This window comes from Sphaerodactylus townsendi, linkage group LG03, assembly GCF_021028975.2.
Source record: "Sphaerodactylus townsendi isolate TG3544 linkage group LG03, MPM_Stown_v2.3, whole genome shotgun sequence".
Classification (NCBI taxonomy): domain Eukaryota; kingdom Metazoa; phylum Chordata; class Lepidosauria; order Squamata; family Sphaerodactylidae; genus Sphaerodactylus; species Sphaerodactylus townsendi.
This window is the reverse complement of record NC_059427.1, coordinates 141,522,611-141,539,415: the sequence shown is the minus strand read 5'-3', so window position 1 is coordinate 141,539,415 and position 16,805 is coordinate 141,522,611. Positions and strand designations below refer to the sequence as shown.

At 42.6% G+C, this 16,805-nt stretch overlaps 1 protein-coding gene across 2 annotated transcripts; it reads right to left on the bottom strand.

Annotated features, from left to right (window-relative positions):
• Positions 1-3,704: 3,704 nt before the first annotated feature.
• Positions 3,705-16,521, bottom strand: CCNT1 (cyclin T1). 2 transcript variants are annotated; one of them, XM_048491906.1, is made up of 9 exons: positions 16,329-16,521; positions 15,145-15,226; positions 13,206-13,334; positions 12,433-12,493; positions 11,097-11,159; positions 10,577-10,622; positions 8,038-8,201; positions 7,703-7,773; positions 3,705-7,111 (listed from the first exon to the last, which is right to left on the bottom strand). In XM_048491906.1, the coding sequence occupies exons 1-9, from the start codon at positions 16,505-16,507 to the stop codon at positions 5,750-5,752; spliced, it is 2,157 nt and encodes a 718-aa protein (XP_048347863.1). In that variant the 5' UTR covers positions 16,508-16,521; the 3' UTR covers positions 3,705-5,749. The 2 variants fall into 2 exon arrangements, 1 of the variants encoding a protein (XP_048347863.1); XR_007244099.1 differs by lacking the exon at positions 8,038-8,201 and having other exon boundaries at positions 6,974-7,111.
• Positions 16,522-16,805: the final 284 nt, after the last annotated feature.

Below are 16,805 nucleotides of genomic sequence, written 5' to 3'. Positions count from 1 at the left end.
AGATCTATGGGCATGACCTCAGAAAAATCAGTTCCATCTGAGATCATGAAAAAAAAACTTCAATCAATTAACAAATAAATTGGAGTTACTTGAAAAAGGATGAGAGATTTAATAAAATTAAAAAATACAAATGAAGAGATGTCAGAAGATATCAAAAGATGAAAAACTGAAAAACTATAACTCAAGCATTTGGAGAAAAAAACAAATGACAAAGTTGAAACTTTTGAAGGGAAAACAAACTTTTAACAAAGGTCTGTGAAGAAAAATGGTCAGTCTATACTTTTTTCAGGATAAAGGTGACACCAGATTTGAGAATTCATTCACCATGTCCTGGACCATATTTGTTCTAAAATGCCATTTCACCCTGGTGCCTATCTAGTTCTGTCCTTCAGGCACTAGGACTTTACTGGAACTTACAACAAAGATGGTCTAGGGCAGCGGTTCTCAACCTGTAGGTCACGACCCCTTTGGGGATGAACGACCCTTTCACAGGGGTCGCCTAAGACACATATTTCTGATGGTCTTAGGAACCGAGACACAAATAATTTTATGGTTGGTGGTCACCACAACATGAGGAACTGTATTAAAGGGTTGCAGCATTAGGAAGGTTGAGAACCACTGGTCTAGGAGAAGGCAGATGAATTCTTTCAAGATGAACTTTTCGGCTTGATAAAAGGTATAGCTTTGTTGGAACTGAGAAAAAATTTTTTGCAATTCAGGGCTGTGCCTGAGTGTTCATGAAAATATTAGACAAAGAATTATAATTGGTTTGGCAGACTTATGTCAATTTATGTAGCAATCAGTACAAATAATGAGATTTAATGAAATCAAGGACCAGATTGGCCACTATTTCTTCTCTTGTTTATATTAGTTCAAGAAGTATTGAACAGATACATAAAATTTGTTGAGAAGATTGGGGATATAAACATTAAGAAAGAGTTGTCCAGTTCCATCCAGAGGCCCCAGTGGTGGGATACTACTCCACTTCCCCTCCGCCTCCAGGAGGACCTTTCGGAAGTACAGTTAGATCAAAAACAAAAAAAGCTCAAACCCTCAGTACCAGCATACTGGTGGGCAAAGGCCAGGAAGAAGCTAAGGTCAACTCCACCCCCAGAATGCCCCCTGGCTACATTGGTGGATCTGGGGACAAGTGGCGGCTTCCGGGTTGGCATCATGGAGCTGCATGGCATCCGGCCACCCAGGTAAGTTGCTCCTTCACCAGCACATTTGCCCCTTGTTCCTGCAGGGTGGGCACACACGCCGATGCAGACGTGTGGTGGCTCCAGAGAGGGATTGGCCCCCGCCCCCCCAAAATTGGTCTGTTATAAATTAAGAGCATTTGCTGATAATTTGGTGGTGCTCTTAGAAAACCCTTTAAAGGGAGCTGAAACTGAACGAATTTGGTGCATTAACAGGATTTAAAATTAATAAATAGAAAACAAAGATATGACATTACAAAATTAAATGAGTAAAACAGGTTTTAAGGTTACAAAAGGCAAAATATCTGGGTATTAGTTTGACAAATATGAATCCTATGATTTCAAAATAGCTATGTTAAAACATGGAATAACATTTAAAAAGTTTTGTCAGGGTTGAATAAACTTCGCTATCACTGCTGGGGGAAATTTCTATCATTAAGATGAATGTACTACCAAGAATGCTATTTTTGTTTCAAGCAGTATTGATGTTGGCAAATGATATTCCATTAAACAATGGCAGATGGATATATTAAACTTTGTTTGGCAGGGGAAAAATCCTCGTTAAATATAAAATATTGCAAGATGCCAAGGAAAGAGGAGGTCTCAGTTTACCTGATCTGAAATTATATTTTGCTGCTTGTTGTTTGGTTTGTTTGACAGAATGGATTATTTTGAGAAATAGAAGGACATGACCTATGGTATCTACGGTATGATAATGCTGAGGTTAATAAGGATTTTAATAATCATTATATAAGGTGTGCTATACCGATAATATGAAATAAAATAAAAACCTTGACTATGTCAAAAATCTCCATGGCTTTTTACCAAAAGAAGCATTATTTAGAAATGATATTTGAAAACAGGCGGATAACATACTGCAACCTTTTAGACTTTTCACAAGGGGAATGTAAATGAAAACCAAGAAAACAGTTAATAGAACATAATACTTGTCTTTTTAAAAAATACACAATTATTAATGATTCAAAATAGATAAAAGGTCTTATGGTTTTGAAGACTGAATTTTAAGTGAAATTATGCGCAGATAATCACATTATTGCCAAAATGTATAAGCTGTTGTTGAGATTTAAAACAGAAGACTGAGTAAAAGATTGTATGATGAAATAAGCCATTAATTTTGGGCACAATGTATAAATGGAACAATTGACGAATATGTGGTTAAAGGGGTTTCAATTCCAGACTCATAAAGAATTTTTACAAAATGATTTTATGTTGGTACTTGTTGCTGGAGAAATTGACAAAGACGTATAAAAACATTTTGAATATGTAGGAAATATTAACATTATGGACTATCATTCATTATTTATTTTAAATTTTAGATTTTCACACCACCCTTCCTTGCAGTAGAGCCAGGTTGTTGTTTTTTAAAAAAATTTAAAGGTTACTATATAAATGAAACCAGAAGCTTTTCTTTTGGGTCTTATGGACAGATTGAAAAAAAAATACGGGACATTGTTTTGATATATGACATCAGCACAAAGAATACTATGTACACAAAAATAGTTTGTGAAGTTACTAGAATTGGCAGAAATAGCCAAACTTACTTCTTTGATTAGAGAAAAGAACATATTTAAATTCATGGACAATTGGTAACTCCTGATACCTTTTTTACCTTTTTATTGCATAAATCAAAGTATAAAAGACAATGATTTATGGTTTTGAAGAGAACAGAGAAAATTAGCAAGAATAATTAAGAATTAAATTGGTCACCGCCCTGAGCCCTCCGGGGGAGGGCGGGGTGTGTGTGTGTGTGTATATATAACACTAACTAACTAACTAACTAACTAACTAACTAACTAACTAACTAACTAACTATAGTTAAAGAGCAAGAACGCTTTTAAAAGTTTTATTTTTTTTGTGTATTTCCTTTTTTGTGATTATCTGGTTTGTGATTTTTCTCCATGTGTATGTTTTTAAAGTCTTAACAAAAATGTTTACAATAAGAAATCTCTAACAAGTCCACTGGGATGCAACCTAGATAAACTGTACTGCATCTAACAATTGTTCAAGACCTGAAATATTCAGATTGAGTTGAATCCAAAGTACTGCAAGACATAAAATGGGTCTTTCCTGTTCCTCACACTTTCCACCTCCACCCCAAAATTCTTCTTCAGGACCTTAACTTAGTGGCATGGGACAAAGTAGGGATCTGCAGTGGGAAGAGGTTGCTCGCTCACTACTTGACTTTTGGGATCCCCCTTCCCCCTCCACCAGTAGACTAACACAGCTTCCTAAAGTTCTGTCTGTAATGCTGATTGGTCAAACTGAAGATACCCGGCACATGGAAAAGCAAATTAAGCAAATATTAAATCCCAATACAAAAACAAGGGCCCAGAATTGGGGGGAGGGGGGGGGAATAAAGAGTGTTCAAAACGTAGAAATTTTACTCTCCAAATTCTTGTGTGCAGCAGCTCTTCTTGGTGCATGCTAAGGTGCATACACTTAATTACACCATACAATAGATAAAATACTGAACAACAGACCAAATGTGGAGACAGTACATTTATTGAAATTTAGAATAGTAATAATACGAGCTGGGAATTAGAATTAAGTTCCTGAAATATCATGTGAAACCAGGCCCAAAGTTTGTGACACCTCTGCTCCAGAAATGGTGGGAAAATAAACTCACTGTTCTGAATTCAGATGGAACACTTCAATCAAACTAAAACGGCTACTTAAGAGACCAAGCACCCTTCATTGCTTTAAATATGGTGCACCTATCATTAACCAGCAAGCTAGCATAAATATGACTTTTCTTGCTTGAGACTGCAAAGGTTATTCTGAGCCTCCTCATACCTCCAGTTTCTGTTGTAACATGCTACATAGCAAATATTTTAGTCAAAGTACTCCATCCCAACTGAGCATTTTTTATGAAACACCAAAGCCTCCGCTGGAATTTTTCACCTTGGAAGTTTTCTTCACAGTGGTAGAAAACCTTTGACCAGTTCGCTGAACCAGGGACTGAACATCCAAAGGGCAGCAAGGCTGGCATTTTAGAGCACCAACTCCAAGTGATCTGTGCAACTGCTCAGATGCTACCAGTAAACTGATTCCTTAAGCGCCCTGATGCGATCTACAGAAATCCAAAGTGAATGGCCGTGCTTAAAAATTAGCCGTTGTAACTTATCAAAAGTTTGGAGAATTAGATCAGTGAGTTTGCTGCGCCTTTTGCTGCGCAGCCTTTGATTAGAATACTTCTCTGGAATGATCTTTAGTTTATCTTTCATTTTCTTCTACCTAGGACTCAGGACACTCTCTGGCTGGCCACATTTTTGTAATGCTGGCAGATATCTTGAAATGAGAAGACAAGTAGGTTCCCATTAATTCATTCATCAATGCTTTAAATCAGCTCTTTTCATGCTTCCATTCTGCAATCCAAATTTGTCTGATTCCACTTGTTGCTGTCTTTACATATACTTTAAAAAGTATTTTTCTCCCTCTAACAAAATGTGAAAATCTCATATCTCATAATGCGGTTTAAATACAATTTAAAACATCCCAGAATCACGATTACCGTTGTAACATTCACAAAGGCATTCTAGCTTCCTTCCAGTTCCTCTTCCCAAAACACCCTATCTTTGCTGCAGGAACCCTTCTTTCTGAAGGCACTCTGAGTTCCCACAGAACACAGTCATGTTCTTCTGTACAATATGATCCCATCTGAATTTTTTAACGTTCCAGCTAGCTAGTCCATTTACCCTCTGATTGCATTTAGGACAATCCAATGGAAGCAGTGTGGTCAAGGAGGGAAGTGAAAAGAAAGCTGGGTACCTACATACTTCCTGCTCAGCAGGAAGAGCTAGACAAAGCCAGCGATTTCACACATCTTTTCTTCGCTATTTTGAAAGTACTTTGGAAAGATGGGGTCTGCATCTGTCTCCATTCACTCACTAGGGAGCAGCGAAAAACCAAGGTGGCGGGAAACTGAGGCAAAAAAGAAAAGAAATCCCCCACCCCACCATTACTCTGGTCACATTCATGCCCTTCACACACATACTTTCTCCAGACCTCCACTACTTCCATCCAGAAGGAAGCAACTTCCACCAAAACCAGATGCACTTAAAGAGTAAGCAGCCAGAGCTCACAAAGCTCTGCTTCCATTTCAGCTTCCACTCTAACCCCTTCCTTATCCATCTTAGAAAAATAAAATCAACACTAAGAACATATATAACTTATTTTAAATTATTTAAAACGTCTTTTTAGAAGGAGAAAGACTACGACAATTTAAATAGCCCCGTTCCCTCTCTCCCGTTGTTCCAGGAAGTTCAAAACTCTGCATGCCAAGGCTCAGTCACACAGGAAATACATTTCCATCTCTTTCCAGTGGGACTCAAGGGAAAGGCGGGGGAAGCACATGGAGAAAGAGGACAGACCCTTTCACAGCTTCAAGGGCTCCACATTCTCATACCAAGAAAAAAACATTTAAAAGGGGGAGGGGAGGGAATAAAAGGGCATTCACACAAGGCAGTGGAGATGACTGAGCCACTTGTCCTCTGCAGAAGACAACCCAACATCAGTAGTTAAAACGGTCATCACTTGGGGAGAGGTGGCAGGGGAGGGGGAGGTTCTGAAGGCAGAGGGGGTGGCCGTGGTTTATCCACACTGGCAGCTGCCCTGGGGTTCAAGTACTCGCCGTATGAGTGCACAAAGTCAAAAGTGGGTGGTTGGGTGGGTTGCATGCCCTGCGCACTGAGCAGGGAATGCAACATGTTCACTGTATCCTGGTAGTCAATGGTCTGGTTCATGTTATGCCCATTGGCCCCCACTGTGCTCTTGTCCAGTTTTCCATGAGCTGCTCTGGCTTTGCCACCCTGGGCAAAAGACAAACTGGCCACGTCCAAGCTATGTCCAGGGTGCTGAGGGAAGGGGAATGACATGGTGGGCCCTTTTGAACCCTTGCTGATTTTGGACTGATGTTCGTGTGCTAGAGTGGAGGCCTCTTCAGCAAGGGGTCTCTTACGGGAGGAGGAACAAGTTGGGACATAACCTTTGTGGGATGCCACACCGCCCTGGCTGCCATGCTTTGAGTCCCCCGGTCGCTTGGCGCTTGCAACAGGCTGCGTGTGCAAATGTTTGTGAGAGTGATGATTGTGATGATGGTGGTGATGGTTGGATGAATGGCCCTTATGTTTTTCCCTATGCTCGCCACGGCTTTTCCCACTACTCTCGTCGGATGAGCTGTGCCGTTCTGAGGTGGTTGGCACCTTGATGCGTACTTTTATTTCCTCAGGCTTGGAGGAAGGAACAGCAGCTTTGTCCCCGGAGACAGGAAGACGCACTTTGAGGGCAGAGGAAGGTTTGTCAGCCTTCTCAGCTGGAGGCCGTTCCGAACCATCAGCGTTGCTGCTCAAGGGGATTTTCAGGATGATGGGAGACGGGTTGCTTTCTTGCTGAACGTCCCGCTCCCGCTGCTGCTGCACTAGCAGGTTCTGAGCGGCATAAGCATACTGAGAGCGCACGTTAGCCTCCATGTTTTCCAGCTCGCGTTTCTGCGCGGCCAGCTCTTCGGCGTGCTTGGCGCGGTACTCCTTTAACGACACCTTTGCTAGTGGTACGCTCTTACTGCTCTGCTTTGAGAAGGAGCTTCTACTGCTGTCGTGATGCGGATGATCTGCGCTGAGAGAGGCTTCATTAGGCCTGTGGCTGCTCTCTAATTTGACTGGAGCCATCCAGGTGTCCGATGCTTCTGTGCCACACAGATCTCCTGGGGAGTCGCCTGTGGTTGATGGGAGCGAAGCTACAGTCCCTGCAGCCGAGGAAGTCGACATGCTCATCAAACCCGCAATGGTCATGTCAGAGGAGCTTCTGGAGATCATGCTCAGGATTGTCTGTTCTGAGAGACAATCATCATCGCCCTGTTCATCCGTCTTGGATTTCCTGGCTGCCTGGGTAGCCTAAAGTGAAAGCAAAAACACTTTAAATCTCCACTCCACATAGTTTATGCTGTTCTACTCCAATCTAAATATACAAAAGAGATATGAACACAAAGTATAATTTACACTCAAGGTTTTTTTTAAATGCTTCAGTGTTCGACTTCAGCTGAAAGAACAACTTGCATTATGACAATGTATAATTGCCATTCTGTAAAATGCCCTTATGCAAGGGAAGGGGTGGCACGATTCAGGGGTTCACCTCATTATTCCATATTCCAAGCAGAACAAGAATTCTTAATAAGTTCCACTTTTTAAAACTGTTACTTTAAAAGAATACACTGAAACACAATGTTTTATTAACAGATTATTCAAGCAAAAAATGTCACTCACTGGATTAGAGCAACCAACAACCCATGCAGCCTGTCTACCTACTCCAGACGATGCAGGTGATGAAGAGATGAAGTCAGAAACTGATTAAGGACAGATATGAAATTAAAATAATAACACCACAAGAGGCTAGAGGGAGTTCCATTTACTGAGCTTTGTCTTTCTTATGTAGTTCTTACCACATTGATTGTCACACTGAATTACACACACAATTCATGTCCTTACCCGCCAGTTCCGGATTCGTTTTAGCCGGTTGGGAGTTTTTTCAAGGATCTGTAGGAACTCATGTGTTAACTCTGGAAAGAAAGCACAAGAACACGAGGGCAATGTGACTGATGATAACTTGCAAACCAGAACAATGAGACTGTTAATGACCACCTCTTCTAGCAAGAGCTGGGGCAGTCACAGGACAAATACCAGTGGCTCAAAGTTATAAAATTCAGCCCACTTAATGCTTTCTATTCTCAATTGCCATGCTGAGATAACAGAACAGAGATGCCAAGCTAATGAAATACCTCTCATTTTGAATGGGAATGTATTTGACCCTGCTCCAAACTTACCATCCAAAAGTTCCAGAGTTACAGTGCCATCAACGTATTCCCACCAGTGCTTGCCGTCCGTGGAGACTGGGATCTCCCAGTTGGACCACTTACAGGCCAGGTGGATGCAGACGCAGGCCACAACGGGAGGGGTGTACTGCAGGCTGAAGGTGGTTAGGTGAAGGCTGACATCACCAGCAGGGAGAGAGAAACAGAAAGCTGTAAGCTCCCAAGCCTGAACGGCAGCAGCACACACAACCACCCGCTGGACAGACACTGCAAGAAGTGGGCATCCCTGGGCTTTAGAAGCTTTTATCAGCCTGCATAGTCATGTCTGTCCTGCTCATACCAATCTGTTTCAGCCTTTTCCACAAGGTCTTCCAAGAGCTCCTGTCAGCCTGAAGCTCTAGGACCCCCATATGGCCTATAAAATGGGAAAGCAAAAATGCTGTTTTTTAAAAGCACCCCTTTGAGCATGGCTGAATAATCTAGCTCAGGGGTAGGGAACCTGCGGCTCTCCAGATGTTCAGGAACTACAATTCCCATCAGCCTCTGTCAGCATGGCCAGTTGGCCATGCTGGTAGGGGCTGATGGGAATTGTAGTTCCTGAACATCTGGAGAGCCGCAGGTTCCCTACCCCTGATCTAGCTGCTTGTGGAGTGTGTTCATTCCATGAAGATCTGGGCAACTCAGCTCTTTCACAGGAATTTTATTCACCAGGAAAAAGATGCCAAAAATCTCCTCTAACAGCCTGGTCACTTACAGCACTAAACTTGGAAGCAGATTCAAAATCTAACAAGCCATACGATGAGTTACGGCTGACAAACCCTTAGACCTGTTCTACTTTCTTTGAAGCTTCTTGTTCCCCATTGCCAATTCTGCACTTAAAAGTTAGAAAAAGTTTGCACACCAACTGTAGGACTGAGCCCCAGAAACCTGATTAAGTGATGTTCACAGGAGAGAATAAAATGCAGCTTTATCCATGGTGTACTTATATCACAAAGATACGTCTTTACCAGTTCTAGAGCTCATACTGTAGCTGTAATAATGATCCATTAATGGCAGCAATTAAGCAGAATGGCCCCTTGGAAACTTATAAGCTGCTCCCCCAGCCCCCTTTCTGGTGCTACAGATGAAGGGAAGTATAGCGAAAACAGCATCTGTTGAGATAACAGGACTTGTTGGTGGGCCATTCAGGAGGACTGGACCTCAGCCCACTGGCTTATGTCCTACAGTGGGTATTTCCCAGCAGGACTAGGTGATGACTGAGGGCACTTTTTATACAACATATCAACTAAAAATCAACTTCCACACCAAGCTAACCTAAATTATTGCCAAATAAACAAGTTCATGAGTACTTCATTTTGATATTTTTCTTTGTGTTTTTTTCTACACATCATTGGAGATGAAGCAAGGAAGTTGTAGGCAGACTCAATCCCCAACAGTTGACCACTGGAAGGTTTATACATGTGCTCTCTGGTCTTGAATTGTCACCAGCCACTATTAACGCCATTTCTGTATACTAGAAACTTTTTCAAATGAGCTACCAGAATTCTGCATGCTGCACCAATCTCAAAATTCCTTAGGTCTACATACAGCCCATGGCATTAATATTCTCACTACTACACATATCAACAATGTTAGACAAAATCAATTTGTGCCAACTGGGAACACTGAATTCAGTAGAGATTGTCAAAACAACTAGATTGCATTCCACTTAAAGCCACTTCTGGGATGGAGAGTCTTGGTTTTCCAGGAGCAGCATTTCAGGGGGTTGAGGTAGGGTGTGGGTGTGTGGGTGTGTGTGGGTGTGGGGGTGTGTGGGTGTGGGTGGGGGTGTGTGTGTGTGTGTGTGTGTGTGTGTGTGTGTGTGTGTGTGTGTGTGAATGGACCCTGCAGGCAGGATCCAAGCCAGTGTGTTCATTTTGTGTATGTGAAGGCCAGAGCAACAATCAGACAGAAAATAATGCTTTCATTTGATTATGTATGAAGTCTCTGCCACTGAACTAACTGGATGACCTTGGGCTAGTCATATACTTTCAGGTTGATCTGCTTCATCGGATTGTAAGAATTCAATGGAGACAAGAATAACATAAGCTGCTTTGGGTTCCCAGAGGGAAGAAAGTCAATATATCAATAGACACACCCTTAAAATAAATTTAAAATCAGAAAAAGTAACTTCAGTCGATGCCTCCATGCTTAGAAATCTAACTCGGTACTTTTGCAAGTAACGCTAATGCTTTTCCATGCGAACAGAGCTTCCACTTGTAAAAAGTTAATTAACTACAGGCAGTGATAATTAATTGTAGACTTATAAGGCAGGGAAGCTTTAAACAATGTTTTTCCATGTTCTCCCTTTCAAGCTGCAACAAATATGCACGGACTAATAATTTTGTGATCTTCTTGCAAGGTTGCTTTGGCTTCTACCAATAAGCTGAAAATCATAGCCAATGTACCATATAGCTGGACATGGGATTTGTTCCGCAAGGTTTGAATAAACTCATCTGTGAAAAATCTCATGTTCAGATAACACACAAATTTTTGTTATTTCAATACCTACCTATTGGTAGCCATGAAGTAAGAAGTCTGTGCCAGATCCTTGCTGGCTGCAAAGGAAAATACACGAGTTAATTTTTGTAAAATATTCCAAGTTCTGCGACTTGCTTCTATTGTAGCAGTAACCAGATAAGAATGTAACAATAGCAGTGATGGCTCAGACCAATGGTTGAATGACAAAGTCAGTCAGATGCAAAGGGAAGTTCTCACGCAGAACTCAAAAGCAGCATAAAATAGCAACACATGGATATGATCTGATCCAACATATATTCATTTGCTGTAAATACTTGTAATCTCACAGCCAAGCTCACAGTCTGCAAGCAATACTCCCATTGTGAACACCTTCCATTAGCAAAAAAAGAGGACAGTGGGTCAATATACTGTGCTTTATGAGTGACTTAAACCTGAAACTCCCAAGTCTTTCCAATTAAGAGTAGGGTTGTCTACTCAGTCATCAACGATCAGTAGAAAAACCTGACAGCAACTACAATGCTAGTCTCACAACAGCACTGGTCACTGCTTACCTCGTACAAGCTGCGTGCATTTCACCACATGTGTATGGGGATGATCAATGGTGATTTCAAATCCTGGAAGAAAGACATAGATCAGTTATGTCATGGACAGAACATGTTTGTGGTTCTACATACCACACATGCCTCTGAATCCTGGGAAGTAAAAGGATCCTGCCCATCTGTCCCCTTCCCACACAAATGTGTGCGCTATGCTCAGATGCAAGGAGGAAGAAAGAAGGGCTCCTTCCTAGGCTTAGATGGACCAGTTGTCTAGTCACAGGAAAGGAAAAATCACTACAACTTCTGAACCAACAATATGCTCTGTTGAAAAGATTGTATGGGAAAAACATACATGCATTTTTAATCAAAACAACTGCCTGCACTAAAATGACAGCAGGAGAGAAGGTTTTGACATCTGCTTGGAACAATTTAGCCTGGTATCCCAAAACAAATCAATGTTTTCCCTTTAGGAAAAGAAGTGTCCTGAGTTACAGTAGGATTTTTCAAGGTTTTTATTACTATTGTTATCAAAAGACCACCACCAGCACCTATAGACTGAGCTGTTCAAATTAGATATTGCTAGGCAGAGACACCCAAAATACCCTGAACCAAATACTTGGAAACAAAGTACTTGTTAAAAGCATCAAGTTAGTAAGACCAATTGAGAGATTTCTTGCAGTTTTCAAAGCTAAACATATTGGTCATGTATTTGGAGAAAATATTATGTAGAGCCTTATACAAAAGAACCTGAGATTGAAGATCTGCAATTGCATGTAATTGGGAACAGAGAACATTTTGTGAATCAAGTGGCTTTCAAGGTTGGAGAAAGTACTAATTTAGTTGCTAAAAACTTATAATGACAGCTCATTTTATTTATTTTTAATTTATTTTATTATATTTATACCCTGCTCATTCCCAACCAAGGCAGGCTCAGGGTGGCATACAATAATATTAAAACACAGCATCAGTAAGAATAATTTAACATTATAATATAGAGTTGATCATATAATGAGATTGTTAGGTTGTTGAGTTGCTAAACTTCAATTCAGAATACAAGGTCTGGAACATGAGCAATGTAAAACCTGTTAAGGGAAAAACTCAAACCAACTTTTGAATGTCCATATTTGTTTGTGAAAACAAGCATGTCAATATATTCACACTAAACAAGCATATCACATCATAAACTGGCTGTTGTTAAATGGTTTGTTGCCTGGACTGGTGCTTTCCCACACTGGCCAGCTGTGCCTCTGCCCTCCAGCTGTGAAGAAGACTGGGTTAGACCTTCCACTCTGCGGAACTTTCCTGGGTCTGGGATTCATGAAGCAGCCCGTCCGCTTTGAAAACTTACCCAGGGTCTGCAGTATTATGCTCTCTAGAATGACCAGGTCTTGGGCTTGTTGCAGGTATGCCTGGGGTTGAGAGGACAGGCAGGTTACTTGTGATGAGGCACTCTGTATCAAGCCTGCATATTTCTAACACTCTCTTGAGGAGGCAAAAGCTAACAAGGGGTAATCTTTATTACACTCAATACTGGAGAGAATTGGCAGACATCCCATTCCCAGAAGTAAGTGCCTATTAGACACATTTGTTGCTTGTGAAAAACTTGTTGATTCTGCACTGGCTTCAACTGCCATGAAGTTACCAGTGCATACTAAAAAAAAATCCCTTTCCTACAATTTGGCTTCAGAATAAAGCTTCCCCCTTGTTGGCAAGGTTAGATGCGCTGGTCCTGACAGGAAGGGCTGTGGTGAGATGTGCAATAGTCCAACAATGTGCGAGGTATGGTAATTTGTTTCTCAAACAACCATTTTCTGCAACTCTATAAGAGGGTGATCCTGGCAGGCAATATCCTCCCCTTTGTGCAAAGTCTAATGCAAACAGTGCTATATACACCTGATTCACAATACACTAGCAGGAGGACACAGGACAGACGAGCCATTTGGTTTATGAAAACCCAGAGCTTTCTGTACTATGCATCAGTAAGTCCAAGAACTAGTTAATATTGCTCTAGAATTTAGCCACTCTTCTTATGGCATTCTATATAGAATGAAGCACAAGGGGCTTGCGCTGTCAAGATGTATTTTTTCCTCTCCCTCACCAGTCTTTGTCACGACTATTTACCTCACTCCGTGTATCCGGAAGAGTCTCTAGAGGATGCAAACAGGCATGAGCGACCTTGATAACATGCTCCAGTTTTCGAGGCTGTTCCTCCACCTTGGCTGCCAGGAACAGGGCAGCTGGTGCCAGAGACTTTATAAAGAAAAGACAGATAATTTAGATTCTGTTTTTAAATGACCAGAGAAATCTGTTACCTTAACAGTACGATCCTATGTTACTATTTGATTAATCATAAAACATTCAATACAAAGAAAAAAGTTTACTCAACAAGGTACAAAGTAATGTTTTAGTTTCTTATGCAACATCATATAAAATCTATCCTAATCTATGATTGCCTAAGTGGTGGAATGTCACGGTGACAAACCCTCCACCAATCGGCGAGCAGGACTCACAAAGTAGTGGGCTACATTTCATCCATTCCCCACCTGCCTTCCCCCACTACATGCTCACAGTTTCCCCCATCTTCCTTAAACTCCCAACAGGCCAGCCCAGCCAAGGGGCAACAGTGCCCTGGTGACTACTGCTCTGCTAGCCTGCCAACAGCCTCCCAGGTGTCCTCTTAACATCAACAGTCCAACCGGCTGAGCAGTGGTGCCTTTTTGCTGCCCCACCAGCCCGCCAACAGCTTCCCAGTTTCCCTGCAACCCCAACAGCCCAGCCTGGCTAGCAAAGCAGCAGTGCCTTGGCTCCTGCTGCTCTGCCAGCCTGCCAACAACCTCCTGTTCCCCCCACTGCCAACAGGCCAGCCTGATCAGTGGAATAGCAACACCTTGGAACTCACTGCTCCACCGGCCCATCAACAGCCTCCAGTTCCCCATCACAAGCCTTCCCAATCCACCCTTCTCCCACCCCAAGTCTTACCTTCTCACCCTCCCTCCACCCCAAGCCACACTTTTCCATATTCCCCTCACCCCAAGTCACAGATTCAAGACCAGGTAGGTAGGAAGCATCACGCCGAAAAGAGCTGACAGGATGCTACAGCTCCGGTGAAACCCATTGCAGGGGAAAATGTTTGCCCCCCCCCCCTTTGCCAGAACCCATTGCAACTCCTCCCTCAACGGGCTTTGCTGCTAATGTTAAAATATACCACTAAAAGCTGATATTAATTTTGGAACTTTTTAAAATAAAAACAAGCTTAAGTTTCCCAGAAATGTGTACTCTGCATTACATGGTCTTCCACTGTCTACAGTGTTCCACTGAGTTCCACTGTCTTATTCTTGTGATTGTGGGGAAAGAATAAAAATGTAGAGAACTTGAACTCAATAGCTAATTTCTTCAATCTCCCCCAAATACCACAAGTGTTCCAGCAGAGCAATTGCCCTTGCTTGTGTGCTATTGGGAAGCAGGTTATTCTCCTTTCAGGTTTACCTAATTTTTTCTGCCATCTTTCCCAAATCTACTTTGCTGCAATGCTTTGGGAATGCCTGCAGCAAAGTTGACTGGCTACTGTCTAAATTATCAAAGTTCTGTCCACACAAAAGCAATGTTCCCTTTCTCTGCAGTAGTCATACTCTCTCTCACACACACCATTGTGGTGGGGCTTTTTTGAGGGGTTTCAGTAATTACTGTTCATTAAAAACATTGACCCCCCGCCCCACCCAGTACAGCTGAACCTTAAGTGAGGAATCCCACAACATAGCCAGCCAAGGAGCAGCCTCTCTTCACCACCAAAAACTTTCTGTGACAGTTACCTTTCTGACCCCCACCTATCCAAAAGCTTCTGATTCAGATACTACAAGGACAGAGACCAAAATCCCAATTTGGGAGGTTGCTTACAAACACTTTACATTATGCATTATACCCATCTTCTCTTAAGCTACATTATGCTAGTATGGCTAACTATTTTACTCTATGCCACATTTTGTAAGCATTTCCACTATAGGATTTTGCTCACATTATGTTTCCCAGATGCAACTAACGAAGCAATTCAAATGATACTTACATTCCGAGGAAACTGGCTGAAGGACTGAACCATGTAGAATCGATGCATATAGACGATAGCAGTATTGATAGTCAGTTGAGAACTAACAAGTTACAGTTAAGGAAAAAGTAGACCAAGTTTTTCTAAGCTTATTTTTAAAAGACATAACATACCCATTAACAATTCAAACAGCAATTCCAGTTTTTACAGACTGCGTTGCTGTGTGCATTCCTGTTTTAACGACCACTCATGTTATGTTTTAGGCTTTTAATTGATCTCCAGATTTGTGCTGAGTTAGCTGCATATCCTGAGATATGGACTCCCTACATGTCCAGTGCCTGGATGGTAAAACCTACCTGTGAATTATTATATATTCACACAACTGCAGCCCTAAACCAGCCCCAGTCTCTCACCCCAAATTACACATTTAAATCCAGTACCCAAGGCCCCCAAACATTACCAGCCATAATCAACAACAGTAATAAAAGGGATCTCATACGTATTTTTTCACTTGGCACATCTCGAAAATTAACATATAATTAAGAAAAGCACTTTGAACACAGAAAGCACTAAATAAACACTAACCATTAAACTGGTATTTTTCTAACGTCTGATAAATGTACAAGATTTAGCACTGGCTCCCTTCTTCTAATTTGGTTCCCCCACCCGCCCTCCACGCCAGCAACTCGCTCTCAAAAGCCCAAAGATTATTGCAAATCCTTCTGTAAGTGAAAATGTGGAATCACGACCGGAAACTTACTTCCACGCGGTTAGTAAAGATGTTTGGGGTAAGCCTCACCTCGCCCCCCCACCCCGGGATTTCAGAGCCTACGCTCACACTTTGCGTTGTAGTTTCGTACTTTTCTAGGTAACGCGGGGTCAACAATTCGACGTCCGCCAACGGGTTCGATGGGCCTCGGGTTTCGGCACCCGACTCTCGAACGGCCGCACAATCTTTCCAGGATCCAAATTACTAAAGCGCCCAGTCCATAAACCGAGCCCAACCCAAATCAACGGTAGGGGCTCCTCTCCATCCCACTCTAACGCCCCCGCGTATTCACTACAGCCGGTCTAAAGGCCAAACCATAAACTACGGGCTAAGCTGTTTACCCCACGCTCCCCTGGGCCTAGGACACCTAGTCGAGGCCTGCTTCCCCACCCACCCTCGCTCAGCCAAGCCTGTGGCCTAGTCTCCCCATGGATACACATTGAGGCGCTGGCCCATATCTTGAAGCAGATTAGCCGCCTGCTGCCGGTACGACAGTTCCTTATCCGGGTCGATCCCCGCGCGACGAGAGGGACTGCGCGCGAGCTGCTCCCGGCTGAAGTACCAGCGCTTCCCTTCGCTTGCCGCCGCTGCAGCCGCCGCGCCACACACCGCCATGATGGCCGCCGTCACCGTCGACAACGACGCATGCGCGCCTGGACGCACGCAGCACGCACTGCCCCTACTACGTGTACGCAAAATCGCCAGATCCACTTGCACATGCGCATAACTTCCCACCCCCTCCCGCTCCGTTAAACGACTTTACATTTGAAAAAAAAACAACTTCCGGTGTGAGACGTTAAACCGCTGTTGGCCCCAGTAGTGGCACTCTATCCAGTCATCTTTGTGGTAACTGGCTTATAAAAACCAGACTATATAAAGTAGAGAAGCCGCCCGACTTCTAATTGACGTTCTG